Source organism: Bos javanicus, chromosome 5 (genome assembly GCF_032452875.1).
Source record: "Bos javanicus breed banteng chromosome 5, ARS-OSU_banteng_1.0, whole genome shotgun sequence".
Classification (NCBI taxonomy): domain Eukaryota; kingdom Metazoa; phylum Chordata; class Mammalia; order Artiodactyla; family Bovidae; genus Bos; species Bos javanicus.
The window spans coordinates 66,323,143-66,339,610 of record NC_083872.1 but is presented as its reverse complement, the minus strand read 5'-3'; the positions used below and the strand labels follow the sequence as shown (position 1 = coordinate 66,339,610).

At 39.5% G+C, this 16,468-nt stretch overlaps 1 protein-coding gene across 4 annotated transcripts in view; it reads left to right on the top strand.

Moving 5' to 3' along the window:
• Positions 1–12,270, top strand: part of WASHC3 (WASH complex subunit 3) — a 58,749-nt gene extending 46,479 nt beyond the window's left edge. For all 4 annotated transcript variants that reach the window (XM_061417096.1, XM_061417095.1, XM_061417094.1 and 1 more), the window contains one exon: positions 12,027–12,270. In XM_061417096.1, coding sequence (XP_061273080.1) covers positions 12,027–12,111 — 85 coding nt within the window. In that variant the 3' untranslated portion in view covers positions 12,112–12,270. The remainder of the gene's footprint in view (positions 1–12,026) is intronic.
• The last annotated feature ends 4,198 nt before the right edge of the window (positions 12,271–16,468 follow it).

The following is a 16,468-nucleotide window of genomic DNA, read 5'->3' as shown; positions in this document are numbered from 1 at the left end:
AGAGAAATGAGGAGTTATTGTTTAACTGGTACAGAGTTTCAGTTTTGCAACATGAAAAGAATTCTGGAGGTTGGTTAAGTGGTGATGATTGCACAATACCGTGAATGTACTCAGCACCACTGAACTGTACACTTTTAAATGGTTAAGATGGTAAGTTTTATGTTACGTGTATTATACCACAATAAAAGAAATGAGAAAAGGAAGAAATGAACGAAGACAGAGAATAACAAGTGTTGGCAAGGATATGGAGAAATTATAACTCATATTCTGATGGTGGAAATGTAAAATGATGCATTCACTGGGGAAAACAGTTTGACAGTTCCTCAAAAAGTCAAACATGGAGTTAATCACATGACTCAGCAGTTCTACTTGAGGTTTGTACTCAAGTATTCTAAACATACATTCACACAAAAACTTGTACACAAATGTTCCACTAGCATTACTCATAACAGCCAAAAAGTAGAAATAACCTAAATGTTCATCAACTGATGAATGGATAAACAAATTGGTATATCCATGCAATGGAATAATATTCAGCCATAAAAAGGAATGAAGTACTGATAAATGCTACAACATGGAAGAACCTTGAAAACATTTTATTAAGTGAAAGAATCCTGACAAAAAGCTTAAATAGCCTTGATCCTATTTATATGAAATGTCCTGAATAGACAAATCCATAGACACAGAAAAGTAGATTCATGGTCATCAGAGGATGAGAGTGAAAGGAAATAGAATGTGTCTGCTAATGAGTTTTAGGTTTCTTTTTGGAGTAATTAAAATATTCTAGAATTAGATAGCAGTAATTGTTGTACAACCTTGTGAATATACTAAAAAAAACTCTAATTTGTACAATTTTAAATGGTGAATTTTATGGTATGTGAATTATATCTCAATTAAAAAAATAAATGACTTCTTAAGTGTCCATCAGCAGATGAATGGTTATATATATATATATATATATATATATATATAGGTATATATATCCAATAGAATATTATTCAACCATACAAAAGAATGAAGTTTTGCCATTTGGATGGACTTGGAGGGTATTATGCTAAGTGAAGCAAGTCAGGCAGAGAAAGGCAAATACTGTATGACAGCACTTATATGTGTGGAATCTGAAAAAAATCAACAAACTAGTGAGTATAACAAAAAAGATGCAAACTCACAGATATAGAGAGCAAACTAGTGGTTACCAGTTGGGGAAGAGAGGTGGGGAGGGGCAATATCGAGAGGGGATTAAAAGGTTCAAACTTATGTATAATATAAGTAAGTTACAAGGATATATTGTACAGCACAGAGTATATAGCCAATATTTTATAATGACTATAAATAGAATATTACCTTTAAAAATTATGAATCACTGCATTGTACACCTGTGACTTATATAATTACGTACACCAACCATACTTAATTTTTTTTAAAAATGACTTCTTAAAATTCCTAAACTTAGTTGTGTAATTTCACTGAAAGCTGACATTTCATATAACTTCTCTCCACTCTCCACCTGTTGTCCCTACCAAATGACCTAATCTCATCTACTGTTTTACCCCAGTTACTTTCCTACACCCTAGCTACCAAAAGATTTATAGGTCCCAAATGCACTGTGCTGCACCATCCCTGTTTTTTTCTTTATTCAGAATGCTCTCATCCCCACGTATTCCCACATTTTCTGTTCGTGACAAATTCATGCCTATCCCAACATCCTTCACAAGTGTATTGACCTTTCTTGAGTTTTCTGTGACTAACGCTAGTAGAATGAATTACCTTTTCCTTTCAAACAAGTGTAGTTAGTACAACTATATTTTGTGTATCACACTGTATAAGAATAGTTTATTTATTTCTGTCTCCCCCACTAAATTATCAACTTCAGAGCAGCAACTACTTACTATTTGTTTCTGCACCTGCAGCACCTAAAAACTTTCTTGACCAAGTAGTAGGTACATGGTAACAATGAGAATTATAATCATAATAATAGATAGCCATTAATATACCTACTATGTACCACATGACAAATCTTGACAGCGTATTAAAAAGCAGAGACATCACTCTGCTGACAAAGGTCAGTATAGTCAAAGCTATGGTTTTTGCAGTAGTCATGTACAGGTGTGAGAGTTGAACAATAAAAAAGGCTGAGCACTGAAGAATTAATGCTTTTGAACTGTGGTGTTGGAGAAGACTCTTGAGAGTCCCTTGGACTGCACGGAGATCAAACCAGTCAATCCTAAAGGGAATCAGTCCTGAATATTCATTGGAAGGACTGATGCTGAAGCTGAAGCTCCAATACTTCAGCCACCTGATGCAAAGAGCCGATTCATTGGAAAAGACTCTGATGCTGAGAAAGACTGAAGGCAAGAGGAGAAGAGGACAAGATGGTTGGATGGCATCACCCACTCAATAGACATGAGTTTGAGCAAATTCTGGGAGATGTTGAAGGACAGGGAAGCCTAGCATGCTACAGTTCATGGAGTCACAGAGAGTCGGGGCACCACCGAGTGACTGAACAACAACAATGTGCCACGTATTGTTCAGTGTATTTTGCAGTTAGTAATTCATCCTAATATTCACAACAATCCAGTCAGTCAGTTGGGTACACAGTCTAGTTAAATAGCTTCCCCAAAGTTGCTCAGAAACTACATAGCAAGGCTAAGATTTTAACCCAGTATTTATACCCACTACTAATAAGAGTTCTTGCTTCTGTGGAGAATAATGAAGACTGTTCCCATGTTAGCATTTTAGGCAGTGGAGCATCAGTCAAAACCACTAAATACTGTACTTAGCTCTAACACTTTATTATACTGAGTACATGTGACTTCCTCGTGGGCATAATCTAAAATTTTTTTTAATTTATTTATTTTAATTGGAGGCCAATTACTTTACAATATTGTAGTGGTTTTGCCATACATTGACATGAATCACCCATGGGTGTACATGTGTTCCCCATCCTGAACCCCCTTCCCACCTCCCTCCCCATCCCATCCCTCAGGGTCATCCCAGTACACTAGCCCAGAGCACCCTGTCTCATGCATCAAACCTGGACTGGTAATCTGTTCCACATATAATAATATACATGTTTCAGTGCTATTCTCTCAAATCATCCCACCCTCGCCTTCTCCCACAGAATCCAAAAGACTGTTCTATGCAACTGTGTCTCCTTTGCTGTCTCGCATATAGGGTCATCGTTATCATCTTTATAAATTCCATATATATGCATATTAGTATACTGTATTGGTGTTTTTCTGACTTACTTCACTCTGTATAATAGGCTCCAGTTTCATCCACCTCATTAGAACTGATTCAAATGTATTCTTTTTAATGGCTGAGTAATATTCCATTGTGTTTATGTACCACAACTTTCTTAACCATTTGTCTGCTGATGGACACCTAGGTTACTTCCATGTCCTGGCTATTATAAACAGTGCTGCGATGAACATTGAAGTACACATGTCTCTTTCAATTCTTGTTTCCTCAGTGTGTATGCCCAGTAGTGGGATTGCTGGGTCATAAGGCAGTTCTAGTTCCAGTTTTTTAAGGAATCTCCACACTGTTCTCCATAGTGGCCGTACTAGTTTGCATTCCCACCAACTGTGTAACAGGGTTCCCTTTTCTCCACACCCTCTCCAGCATTTATTGCTTGTAGACTTTTGGATACCAGCCATTCTGACCAGTGTGAGTGAGATGGTACCTCATTGTGGTTTTGATTTGCATTTCTCTGATAATAAGTGATGTTGAGCATCTTTTCATGTGTTTGTTAACCATCTCTATGTCTTCTTTAGAGAAATGTCTGTTTGGTTCATTTGCCCATTTTTTGATTGGGTCGTTTATTTTTCTGGAATTGAGCTGCAGGAGCTGCTTATATATTTTTGAGATTACTTTTTTGTCAGTTTCTTCGTTTGCTATTATTTTCTCCAATTCTGAAGGCTGTCTTTTCACCTTGCTTATAGTTTCCTTCGTTGTGCAAAAGCTTTTAAGTTTAATTAGGTCCCATTTGTTTAATTTTGCTTTTATTTCCATTACTCTGGGAAGTGGGTCATAGAGAATCCTGCTATGATTTATGTCGCAGAGTGTCTTGCCTATGTTTTCCTCAAGGAGTTTTATAGTTTCTGGTCTTATGTTTAGATCTTTAATCCATTTTGAGTTTATTTTTGTGTATGGTGTTAGAAAGTGTTCTCATTTCATTCTTTTACAAGTGGTTGACCAGTTTTCCCAGCACCACTTGTTGAAGAGATTGTCCTTTCTCCATTATATATTCTTGGCCGCCTCTGTCAAATATAAGGTGTCCATAGGTGCGTGGATTTATCTCTGGGCTTTCTATTTTGTTCCATTAATCTATATTTCTGTCTTTGTGCCAGTACCATAGTGTTGATTCCTCTAGGTCCATATTTTCATACAAATTGTGAAATTATTTGTTCTGGTTCTGTGGGAAAAAACTGTTGGTAGCTTGATAGGGATTGCATTGAATCTATAGATTCCTTTGGGTAGTATACTCATTTTCACTATATTGATTCTTCCAGTCCATGAACATGGTATATTTCTCCATCTATTTGTGTCCTCTTTGACTTCTTTCATCAGTGTTTTATAGTTTTCTATATATAGGTCTTTTGTTTCTTTAGGTAGATATATTCCCAAGTATTTTATTCTTTTTGTTGCAATGGTGAATGGAATTGTTTCCTTAGTTTCTCTGTTTTCTCATTGTTAGTGTATAGGAATGCAAGGGATTTCTGTGTGTTAATTTTATATCCTGCAACTTTACTGTATTCATTGATTAGCTCTAGTAATTTTCTGGTAGAGTCTTGAGGGTTTTCTATGTAGAGGATCATGTCATCTGCAAATAGTGAGAGTTTTACTTCTTCTTTTCCAATCTGGATTCCTTTTATTTCTGTTTCTTCTCTGATTGCTATGGCTAAAACTTCCAAAACTATGTTGAATAGTAGTGGTAAGAGTGGACACCCTTGTCTTGTTCCTGACTTTAGAGGAAATGCTTTGAATTTTTCACCATTGAGGATAATGTTTGTTGTGGGTTTGCATATATAGCTCTTATTGTGTTGAGGGATGGCATCACCAACTCGATAGACATGAGTTTGGGTAAACTCCGGGAGTTGGTGATGGACAGGGAGGCCTGGCATGCTGTGATTCATGGGGTCGCAAAGAGTCGGACACGAGTGAGCGATTGAATTGAACTGAACTGAAATGATGTTCCTTCTATTCCTGCTTTCTGGAGGGTTTTTATCATAAATGGATGTTAAATTTTGTCAAAGGCTTTCTCTGCATCTATTGAGATAATCATATGGTTTTTATCTTTCAATTTGTTGATGTGGTGTTTTACATTGATTTGCGGATATTAAAGAATCCTTGCATTCCTGGGATCAAGCCCACTTGGGCATGATGTATGATCTTTTTAATATGTTGTTGGATTCTGTTTGCTAGGATTTTGTTAAGGATTTTTGCATCTATGTTTATCAGTGATATTGGCCTGTAGTTTTCTTTTTTTGTGGCATCTTTTTCTGATTTTGGTATTAGGGTGATGGTGGACTCATGGAGTGAGTTTGGAAGTTTACCTTCCTCTGCAATTTTCTGGAAGAGTGTGAGTAGGATAGGTGTTAGCTCTTTTCTAAATTTTTGGTAGAATTCAGCTGTGAAGCTGTCTGGTCCTGGGCTTTTGTTTGCTGGAAGATGTCTGATTACAGTTTCAATTTCTGTGCTTATGATGCGTCTGTTAAGATTTTCTGTTTCTTCCTGGTTCAGTTTTGGAAAGTTATACTTTTCTAAGAATGTGTCCATTTCTTCCAAGTTGTCCATTTTATTGGCATATAGTTGCTGATAGTAGTCTCTTATGATCCTTTGTCTTTCATTGTTGTCTGTTGTGATCTCTCCATTTTCATTTCTAATTTTGTTGATCTGATTCTACTCCCTTTGTTTCTTGATGGGTCTGGCTAATGGTTTGTCTATTTTATTTATCTTCTCAAAGAACCAGCTTTTGGCTTTGGTGATTTTTGCTATGGTCTCTTTGGCTTCTTTTGCATTTATTTCTGCCCTAATTTTTATGATTTCTTTCCCTCTATTAACCCTGGGGTTCTTCATTTCTTCCCTTTCTAGTTGCTTTAGGTTTAGAGTTAGGTTATTTATTTGACTTTTTTCTTATTTCCTGAGGTAAGCTTGTATTGCTATGAACCTTCCCCTTAGCACTGCTTTTACTGAGTCCCATAGGTTTTGGGTTATTGTGTTTTCAATTTCATTCATTTCTATACAGATTTTGATTTCTTTTTTTATTTCTTCTGTGATTTGTTGGTTATTCAGAAGCATATTGGATAGCCTCCATGTGTTGGAATTTTTAACAGTTTTTTCTCTGTACTTGACATCTACTCTTCTGCATTGTGATCAGATAAGATGCTTGGAATGATTTCAGTTTTTTTCAGTTTACCAAGGCTAAATTTATGGCCCAGGATGTGATCTGTTCTGGAGAAGGTTCCGTGGGCACTTGAGAAAAGGGTGAAATTCATTGTTTTGGGGTGAAATGTCTTATAGATATTAGGTCTAACTGGTCTACTGTATCATTTAAAGTTTGTGTTCCCTTGCTAATTTTGTTTAGTTGATCTATCCATAGATGTGAGTGGGGTATTAAAGTCTCCCACTATTACTGTGTTACTGTTAATTTCCCCTTTCATACTTGTTAGCGTTTGCCTTACATATTGTGGTGCTCCTATGTTGGGTGCATATATATTTATAATTGTTATATCTTCTTCTTGGATTGATCCTTTGATCATTATGTAGGGTCCTTCTTTGTCTTCTTTCACAGAGTTTACTTCAAAGTCTATTTTATCTGATATGAGTATTCCTACTCCTGCTTTCTTTTGGTCTCCATTTGCATGAATATCTTTTTCCAGCCCTTCACTTTCAGTCTGTATGTGTCCCTTGTTTTGAGGTGGATCTCTTGTAGACAGCATATATAGGGGTCTTGTTTTTGTATCCGTCAGCCAGTCTTTGTCTTTTGGTTGGGGCATTCAACCCATTTACATTTAAGGTAATTATTGATAAGTATGATCCCATTGCCATTTACTTTATTGTTTGGGGCTTGAGTTTATACACCCTTTTTGTGTTTCCTGTCTAGAGAAGATCCTTTAGCATTTGTTGGAGAGCTGGTTTGGTGGTGCTGAATTCTCTCAGCTTTTGCTTGTCTGTAAAGCTTTTGGTTTCTCCTTCATATTTGAGTGAGATCCTTGCTGGGTACATCAATCTGGCCTGTAGGTTTTTCACTTTCATCACTTTAAGTATATCCTGCCATTCCCTCCTGGCCTGAAGAGTTTCTGTTGAAAGATTAGCTGTTATCCTTATGGCAGTCCCTTTGTGTGTTATTTATTGTTTTTCCCTTGCTGCTTTTAGTATTTGTTCTTTGTGTTTGATCTTTGTTAATTTGATTAATATGTGTCTTGGGGTGATTCGCCTTGGGTTTATCCTGTTTGGGACTCTCTGGGTTTCTTGGACTTGGGTGGCTATTTCCTTCCCCATTGTAGGGAAGTTTTCAACTACTATCTCATGTATTTTCTCATGGTCTTTCTTTTTGTCTTCTTCTTCTGGGACTCCTATGATTCAAATGTTGGGGCGTTTGACATTGTCCCAGAGGTCTCTGAGGTTGTTTCATTTCTTTTAATTCTTTTTTCTTTTTTCTTCTCTGCTTCATTTATTTCCACCATTGTATCTTCCACCTCACTTAACCTATCTTCTGCCTCAATTATTCTACTGTTGGTTCCCTCCAGAGTGTTTTTGATCTCATTTATTGCATTATTCATTATTGATTGACTCATTTTTATTTCTTCTAGGTCCTTGTTAAACATTTCTTGCATCTTCTCAATCCTTGTCTCCAGGCTATTTATCTGTAACTCCATTTTGTTTTCAAGATTTTGGATCATTTTTACTATCATTATTCTAAATTCTTTTTCAGGTAGACTCCCTATCTCCTCCTCTTTTGTTTGATTCAGCGGGCATTTATCATGTTCCTTTACCTGCTGAGTATTTCTCTGCCTTTTCATCTTGTTTAGATTGCTGTGTTTGGGGTGGTCTTTCTGTATTCTCACAGTTCGTGGTTCTTGTTTATTGTGGAGGTTTCTCCCTGTGTGTGGGGTTGGACGAGTGGCTTGTCAAGGTTTCCTGGTTAGGGAAGCTTATATCGGTGTTCTGGTGGGTGGAGCTGGATTTCTTCTCTCTGGAGTGCAATGAAGTGTCCAGTAGTTTTGAGATGTCTTGCGTTTGGTGTGGCCTTCGGCAGCCTGTATACTAAAGCTCAGGGCTATGTTCCTGTGTTGCTGGAGAATTTGCGTGGTATGTCTTGTTGCTCTGGAACTTGTTGGTTCTTGGGTGCAGCTTGGTTTCAGTGTAGGTATGGAGGCTTTTGGATGAGCTCTTATCTATCAATGTTCCATGGAGTCAGGAGTTCTCTGGTATTCTGAGGTTTTGGGTTTAAGCTCCTGCCTCTTGTTTTCAGTCTTATTCTTATAGTAGCCTCAAGACTTCTCCATTCATAAGCACTGTTGATAAAACATCTAGGTTAATGTAGAAAAGATTCTCCACAGTGAGGGACACCCAGAAAGGTTCACTGAGTTACGTGGAGAAGAGAAGAGGGAGGAGGAAGATAAAGGTGACCAGGAGGAGGAGAGGGGAATCAAAGGGGAGAGAGCAATCTAGCCAGTAATCAAATCCTTATGTGCTCTCCACCGCCTGGAACACCCAGAGAGGTTTACGGAGTTATATAGAGAAGAGGAGGAAGGAGATAGAGATGAACAGGATGAGAAGAGAGGGGGTCAAAAGGAGAGAGAGAGACCTAGCCAGTAATCAGTTCCCTAAGTGTTCTCCACAGCCCGCAATACCCAAAGAAATTCACAGAGTTAAGCGAGAAGAGAAGGGGAGAGGGAGGAAATAGAGGTGACCTAGGGGATAAAAAGAGTCAAAAGGGGGAGAGGGCAATCAAGCCAGTAATCACACTCCTAAGTAAAAATGGGTACTGAAGATTGGATTCTTAATGGTACAAAATTGATGATAAATACCGAAAAGCAAAAATTAAAAATGTAGAGTAGAGGTTAGACTCTCAAAAATACAATATTAAAAAAACAAAATCACAAAAATTGTATTAAAAAAATAGATGAAATTTGCTTTAAAAATAGGGGTTTTTTTTCTTGCAAGGTAATAGTAGGTTGTAAAAATGAAAATTAACGGAGTAATAAAGGACTTAAAATTTTTTTAATTAAAAAAATGATAATAGAAAAATATAGGAATTTCTCTGGAGCTGTTGTGGGCAGTGTGGGGTCAGTTCAGTTTCAGATAGTTCCTTGTTCCAACTTATACTTCTCAAGGTCTATAAGTCCCTTCCAATGTAGTCAGTGCTAACTATAGGATTTTAATCTGTTGCACCTGTCACTTCCAAAGAGGTTCCCTCTGTTTATTTTGGCTTCTTCTGTTTGCAAGTCTCCGGTGTCTAATTTCCACCCTGACACAAGGGGGCGGTGGTGATCACTTATTTAGGCTCATTTGTTCAGTCATGCTGTGGGGAGGGAGGAACACTGCAAACAAATATCACTGGCGTGTGTGGGGAGTGCTCGCATTGTCAGGGCCACACTGGGTTTGCCCCTGCTCATGGCGTGTGTGCTTTCCCAGTCTACACTGCTCAGGCTCCAGGTTGCTCTAAAGTGGGCCCTGGGTTGCATGCACTTCCCAGGTCTAAGCCGCTCAGGTTCAGGTTCTCCTGTATTCCACAAAGGCGCAGACTCGGTTGGGCCTGCGTTTTGTGCCTTTCCTAGGTCCGAGCAGCTCAGGCGACCAGGTGCTTGGCGAGCGCACTCTCCCCAAGTGGGGTGGGGCATCTTATCACCTCCCCTGTCCCAGCCTCTGGGTTTCCTGGATGCACAGCGGGAGCACTGTCTCACGAATGCTGTGTGTCTCCTCTGGGGAATTGATCTCTGGCTGCAATCTTCCTGGCGGATGTCAGTCGTCCAGGATTCCAGGAAGACTTGGTTAGCAACTGGGAGCCTGCTCAAAGTTTGGTATAGGATGCTGTCTCTGGGGCGGAGATTGCCCCTTTCTGGTTCTGGCTATTGCCCGCCTGCCTCCCTGCCTCCAGAACAAAATGGGCCAGTCCAAAGCCGGCTAGCTCTCCTGTGGTATTAGCTCAGTCCTTTGTTCTGTGAGCAGGCTGGCAGTGCTTTCGGTTAGAGCTTTTCATGGGAAAGTTCTCTCTCTCTCCCTCTCTCTCTCTCTCTCTCTCTCTCTCTGTCTCTTCTCTCTTCTCTCTTCTCTCTTCTCTCTCTCTGGCTATCACACTGTTTGCATTGCTGTCTCATGTTAGCTCCCTCAGATTGCCCTCAGGGCATTCGGGCTCAGTCCCTACCCTAAACAGTGCAGCCCGTGCCTCCCGTTCAGCCCCGCCTTGCTGGTGGTAGATATGAGTATCTGGGCTACTTCTCTGCTGGGAGTTGCGGTTAGGCACGTAATCTGTGGGTTTTATTTATTTATTTTTCCTCCCAGTTATGTTGCCCTCTGAGATTCCAAAATTCCCCACAGACCCGCCAGTGAGAGGGTTTCCTGATGTTTGGAAACTTCTCTTTTAGGACTCCCTCCCCGGAATGGGTTTCCATCCCTCACTCTTTGTCTCTCTTTTTATCTTTTATATTTTGCCCTACCTCCTTTCAAAGACAATGGGCTGCCTTTCTGGCTGCCTGGTGTCCTCTGCCAATGTTCAGAAGTTGTTTTGTGGAATTTGCTCAGCATTCAACTTATCTTTCAATGAATTTGTGGGGGAGAAAGTGGTCTCCCTGTTCTATTGCTCGACCATCTTAGGACCACCCCCCCCATAATCTAAAATTGTACAGTAGAGCAAAGGGGTTTATGTTTGACCCATTGCTAGGGAGCAATGCCAGCATTTCTTCTGTTTCATAGCACGACAGACATGGTATTAAAAACTAAGTCAGAATTCGGTCATAATTCATAATAACTAATAACATAATTCATAATAACAAGTAAGTAGGAGACTATACATTTTATTCTAGCAATAATTATTATATTTGTGGCAAAGAAGAGTTTTGTTTGTTGTTATCTTAAATCTTATTAAGAATTAACGAGCCTGAGAGAAAAATAAGTTTTGTAGCTTTTAATTACTAAAACAGAGCAGCTGTATTAGTCTTCCTTTCCCTCTTAGTTTCCCCCAGGTATACTTTGCTTAATTTGCTTTTTTGGTTAGAGTGAATGGGTGCTGAGTGATTGTGCTGCCACATTGATTAAAATGATTTATTAACAAACACTATGAAACCTATCAATTTGACTGTTTTAATGACACCAATAAATTTCCTGTGGTTTTTTTTTTATAGCACATCTATACAGAGCTGGAGTTTAACCATTCTCACATCATCTTCTGCCTAGGGAATCTTCAAGACATTATTTTTATGAACTAATTCTTATGTTTATCTGATGATAAAGCATATAAGTGAAAACACTCAGCAGATATTAAGAACCACCTTTGAACAGTCACTCTCCTCCCCCACAAGATTTCTGTATGGCCTGTTTTTCTTACTGGCCATTCTTGAAATCTCTTCCATTTTTAAATTACTCCCTTCAGCTTTCCTGAACATGAAAGTTTTCTTTTTTTCCCACTTCTAGCTTTCCTCTCTCTGTACCTTACAGACACTTGGAGGCTGCAAGGATTTAGCACTGGTCATGCCAGCCTCTCCAGATCACATCTCTGTCTGTCGTTGGGTCTCCGTGGTAATGAGAAGCAGAAAGTGCTGAAGTAGCACACTGTGTAAGGACTGGCAGGAGGAAGTGGTGCCATGGCCTGTATAGGAATAGCACTGAATCCCCATGGTACTGGAGAAGCCTGTGAGAAGCATGCTGTGGTAGAGAGCAGGAGGCTCTCAGTTAAGTATGCAGACTTGGCAGATTTATTAGCAGCAATATTCTAGGATGAACCTAATTTACAGTAAGTGATTTTTTTTTCAACTAGAAAAACCATTAAATTTCTTTTTTTTTTTTTCCTTCTCTTTCAGGAGGCCAGATGCTCCAGTGCCTGATGGTGAAGGTGAAAAAAACACAGAAGAAAGTTCAGATAGTGAATCTTCTTTTAGTGACTAAGCTTAATTTTCATAACAATTACATGTACATGTGTTAGTGCACCTTTACATTCTATAAGAGAGCCTGAACTGTAATTCTTAGTTATAAAAACATCAAGTGGCTACAGATCTGCCACCAAGCTTCCTCTGTGTTAAAAAATAAATAAAGCATTTATAATAAGTTGGCAGTATGTCTTGTTACCAAAATAAAGGTCCCTGCTGAGAAATAGAATAGCCTAAATAAAGTACCAAGATGGAGTATTTCAGAGATGCAAGGAGCATGTAGAATGAAGTCAGTGTGAGGTTAGTGATCAAAAATAGACTCAATGCAGAAAAAAAAAAAAAAAAAGTGAATTTGGCAAAGTGAGTGATTCAGTTTTTGTGAATACTTTAGCATGAAAAGTATTATGTACACTTGTATCATAAGAGTTGTTAAATTTCTGGCAGAAAGTAATACTGGATTGAAATTTTTTGTGACAACTGGAAGCTTATATATCACGTTTATTGTGGGTCTGGAACTTATTGGTAGTATTTATTAGCATGTAAAGCTTTTCACAGCTTGTGCATTAGTTAGATATACCATCAAATTCAGATATTTGTCATCAGACAGAGATTAAATTGTACATAGTTTCAATGTGGTTCAGAGTGAGCTGATGGCAGAAGCTGACAAAAGGATGTGATGTGGGACAAAAGAAGTGTTTCCTGCTGTCTACCCCTTGCCTATTCAGAATTGAGTCCCATGTTAAGTCTACCCATCACCATATCTTCAAAGTGATGACGAGTCACAGTCTGTTGAAGACTACCCAAGAGGATTAGTGAGACAAGCTATCGCTCCTTTTGCTACAACTGAACCAAAGACCAAAACTCATATTCATCATCCTCTTCCTGCACTACCAATTTGAGACTTTGCTTGCTCTCTTCCAGAAACTTTGCTTGCTCTCTTCCAGAAATTCAGCAGGTCTAGTTTAGCTGCCTGGTAGAGTGACCCAGACCTTCATCCTTTCAGAGATCTAGGGCCTTGGTTACTGTGCCCCTTTTCAGCTACAGTTACCACATTTGTCTGTTTGCTGTTCACACCAGGCATGGAAGCATCAGGAATCAGGCAAATCACTGAATTGCATGAGTTCCAGATACATTTTCCTTGTTTCATTTTGTAGTTGTAATTTTAGCTCCTTGTTAACCAACACATTAACTCCCCTTTTTTTTTTGCTTGTTGCCCCAGAGACATGAGCAGTCCAGCAGGATCAATTGGCAGCAGTTCTGTTTAAATCTTACTGTGCTTCTTGATAGAAATGTGCTAGCTTTTTCCTGTTCCCCTGAAATAACCTCCAATCCCGTGGTAAGGTGACCACCTTACCACCTTATCAAGGTGACCACCTTGGTGACCTCCAAGATGGTAAGGGTGGGAAGCACCATTATGCCTGTAGGTCTCTGAGAATGCTGGAGGGCCAGTCCTCTTTCTATCCCCTTGGCTCTTAGCTGCATGAATCCTAGCAGTTGGGGATGTGGAATCACATACTGGCTTTTGGAACAGTGCATGTATCCCATCCTGAAAAACAGCACCCCAACCCTGCATGCTGTCGTCTCCAAGCTGGTGTCTAAGCAGCTGGTGTCTAAGTAATAGTTCATTTTGTGGTTCCTTTTTGACTGCTTCTAGATAATGCTGCATATGTTAGGATCATGGATCCAGTAATTCATGGTGCTCTTCATTTGCCACAAAATAGTTCTTGATCAGAGGTGAGGTAATGCAAGATACCATGTTGGTAGTAGGCATTCTGTAGACTATCAGTAATGATGACAGAGGGACTGATGAAAGGGAAAACAAGAACACAAATTTATTACAATGGGAGAGAGTTGCTTCCTCCTCCAAGATGGAAGAAAATTAATGCAAATAACTTGCTCCCAAGTGACTAATTTATCTTCTGGAGTGTTACAAAATCACTGGTCTCCACTGCTGACAGATCGCGTATTCAATAGTGACATAACTATATTAGCCTTAGAAAAAGCCCAAGTTGTTGCATTCATGCATAACCTCTGTCTCTGCCATCACACTTACTTCACTTATGGGTTTGTTGTGCAAGCCTCAAGTGGTCAAGGGCAAGGCTGGCTGAAATCTACTGAAAGAATCATCCTGTCCACCTTATCTTTGCCTCCTCAGCTGAATACTCTTTTGTTGACATTCCATGATACAAAAATCTACACACTTCCCTGTAAAAAAAAAAAAAATGTTATAGAAAAATTTATATTTATCCTTAACTCAGGCCACATCTTTCTCCATCACCATGAATGACCCAAGTACGCTATCTGAAGCTGTGTCTGTCAGGAAGATTTTTTCCCAGTCACTAATCCTTCTAGCCAACTCTGAGAGAGGCTAAGTGTGAAAACCAGCCATTTTTGGCTCACACCAAATATCAAACTGGTCCACCCAGGAACAAGGCCCACATTTTCCTTCTCTGCCATCTGGTATTTAACACCTCAGCAGTAGCCTTACTTCTTCACTTCTCCCTGTCTCCATGCCCTTTCTCATAAAATTCCATTGCTTTTGCTTTCTGGGTGGAACATTCTGCCTCACTTGAGACTTTGAACTTAGACATGTGATTTTCTTTGAGTCAATAGAATGTTAATAAATCTGATCCAAGCAAAAACTTGAAAAATACTTGAATGATTGGTCTGCCTTCTCTCATGCTTCTGCCACTGATATGGAAACATGACGGATAGTCTGATGAAGAAAGAGATGCGTGGAGCAGAACTAAGTCGTTCTAGTGACATAGCAGCTAATCCTAGGATGTGAGAAAGCCCAGTCAAGATCAGAAAACCTCCCTAGCCAATTCTCACCTGGCCCTTGACACCTCAATAATGAATGCTTATGGTTGAGTATCAAAGATTTTTTTGGTTATTACAAAACATTATTGCACCAATAAATAGTGATACAACTGACCATAGGGGATTCTTCATGGATCACAGGAGTAGGTTAAGGAGATACATCACTGCATGAGAAGTAAATGATACGGGAACCTAGGCTACTTGTGTATGTAACTTACATGTGCCCTCTGGACTTACTCAGGCTTGATCCCAGATGTATCATTTGCATCAAATAATGGATTGTTACTGTTACTATCTGACCTTATGATTTGATGAACCTGACACCTAGCTCATGATGGGTAGCTCTGGTTCATAACTTGATATCATATGGGAGCACATTCTGAGAGTCTGTTAGGCACAGAGGCATGCCAAGGGTTGCTTTTCAAACAATGAGAGGGCAGGCCTTTGTTCCAGAACCTAATGGCTGTACTGTTAGTCTTCTGTTGGAGCTTGTCAGAGATGCCATACAATGTTCTACCACAGATATTTGTAGCACTGATAATCTGTCATATAGCCTGAGCAGGAGAGCCACTTGCATCACAGCCTGAGCCTGCAGCAGAGTACTCTGTCTTGCTCTGAGTCCCACTTCAAACGAGAAGCTTCCAACTCTTCGCCAAATATGAGTGAGAGCAGCATTTAACTTCAAGAGTCAAAGTTACCATCTTAATGTGCTTAACTCGGAGGGCGTGTCCCAGCATCCTCCAGACCATTGGACCCTTAAAATCTGCAGGGTCTGAATCTTCCATTCTCTGGCTTGTGTGTGTCTTATAGAGCACCAGGAGTCTTTTCCACTTCCTTTCACCAGATATGATCAGCCTGATTTATCAGCATAGGGGAACAGAACAAGGTTCCGTGGAATAACAAGATGAACAAGATACCTGCAGGCTTCCCTGTGGAAGAGAGAAGAGGAGAGTGACAACAGGTTAACATGCATTGTGCTATCCTTCCTATGTTAACATAAACACTTTTGATGTTCTTAATGATTGAAAAAAAAGTTTGTCAAATCAGCAGCCACATGCCATGCCAGAGCTTGCATTGATACGTTCCAGAAAAAGTATATTAACTGTATATTAGCCACGATCAGTTCTGACACTTTGTTGAGTTTATGGTAGTCAGCTGTCTCCTACCATGATGCTTGTGGTTTTAGCAGGGGCCTTACAGGTGAATGCAGAAGGTGCTACCTCTGCATTCTTTACATCTTTGAAGGTGGTGCCCATCTCTGCAGTTCTACTCAGAGTGCAATATTGGTTTTGGATTACTATCTTACCTGGGGGAAAGGAGTACAATTTTAGAGATTTCTGCCTGATCCTCCCCACCATATGGATTTTATTCCACATGGCAGGGAACCAATGTAAAACTGTTAAGAAAATTCCAGGGACCCATCTGACTGCTACAGGGACCCATCTGGATCAATTGAAACTACTGTAAGATGGACTGGAGCCAGGACTTCATTTATTACCTGGCATCCATAAGTTCCCACTCTTAAGTGTGGGACATGACATTTTATTTTATTTTTA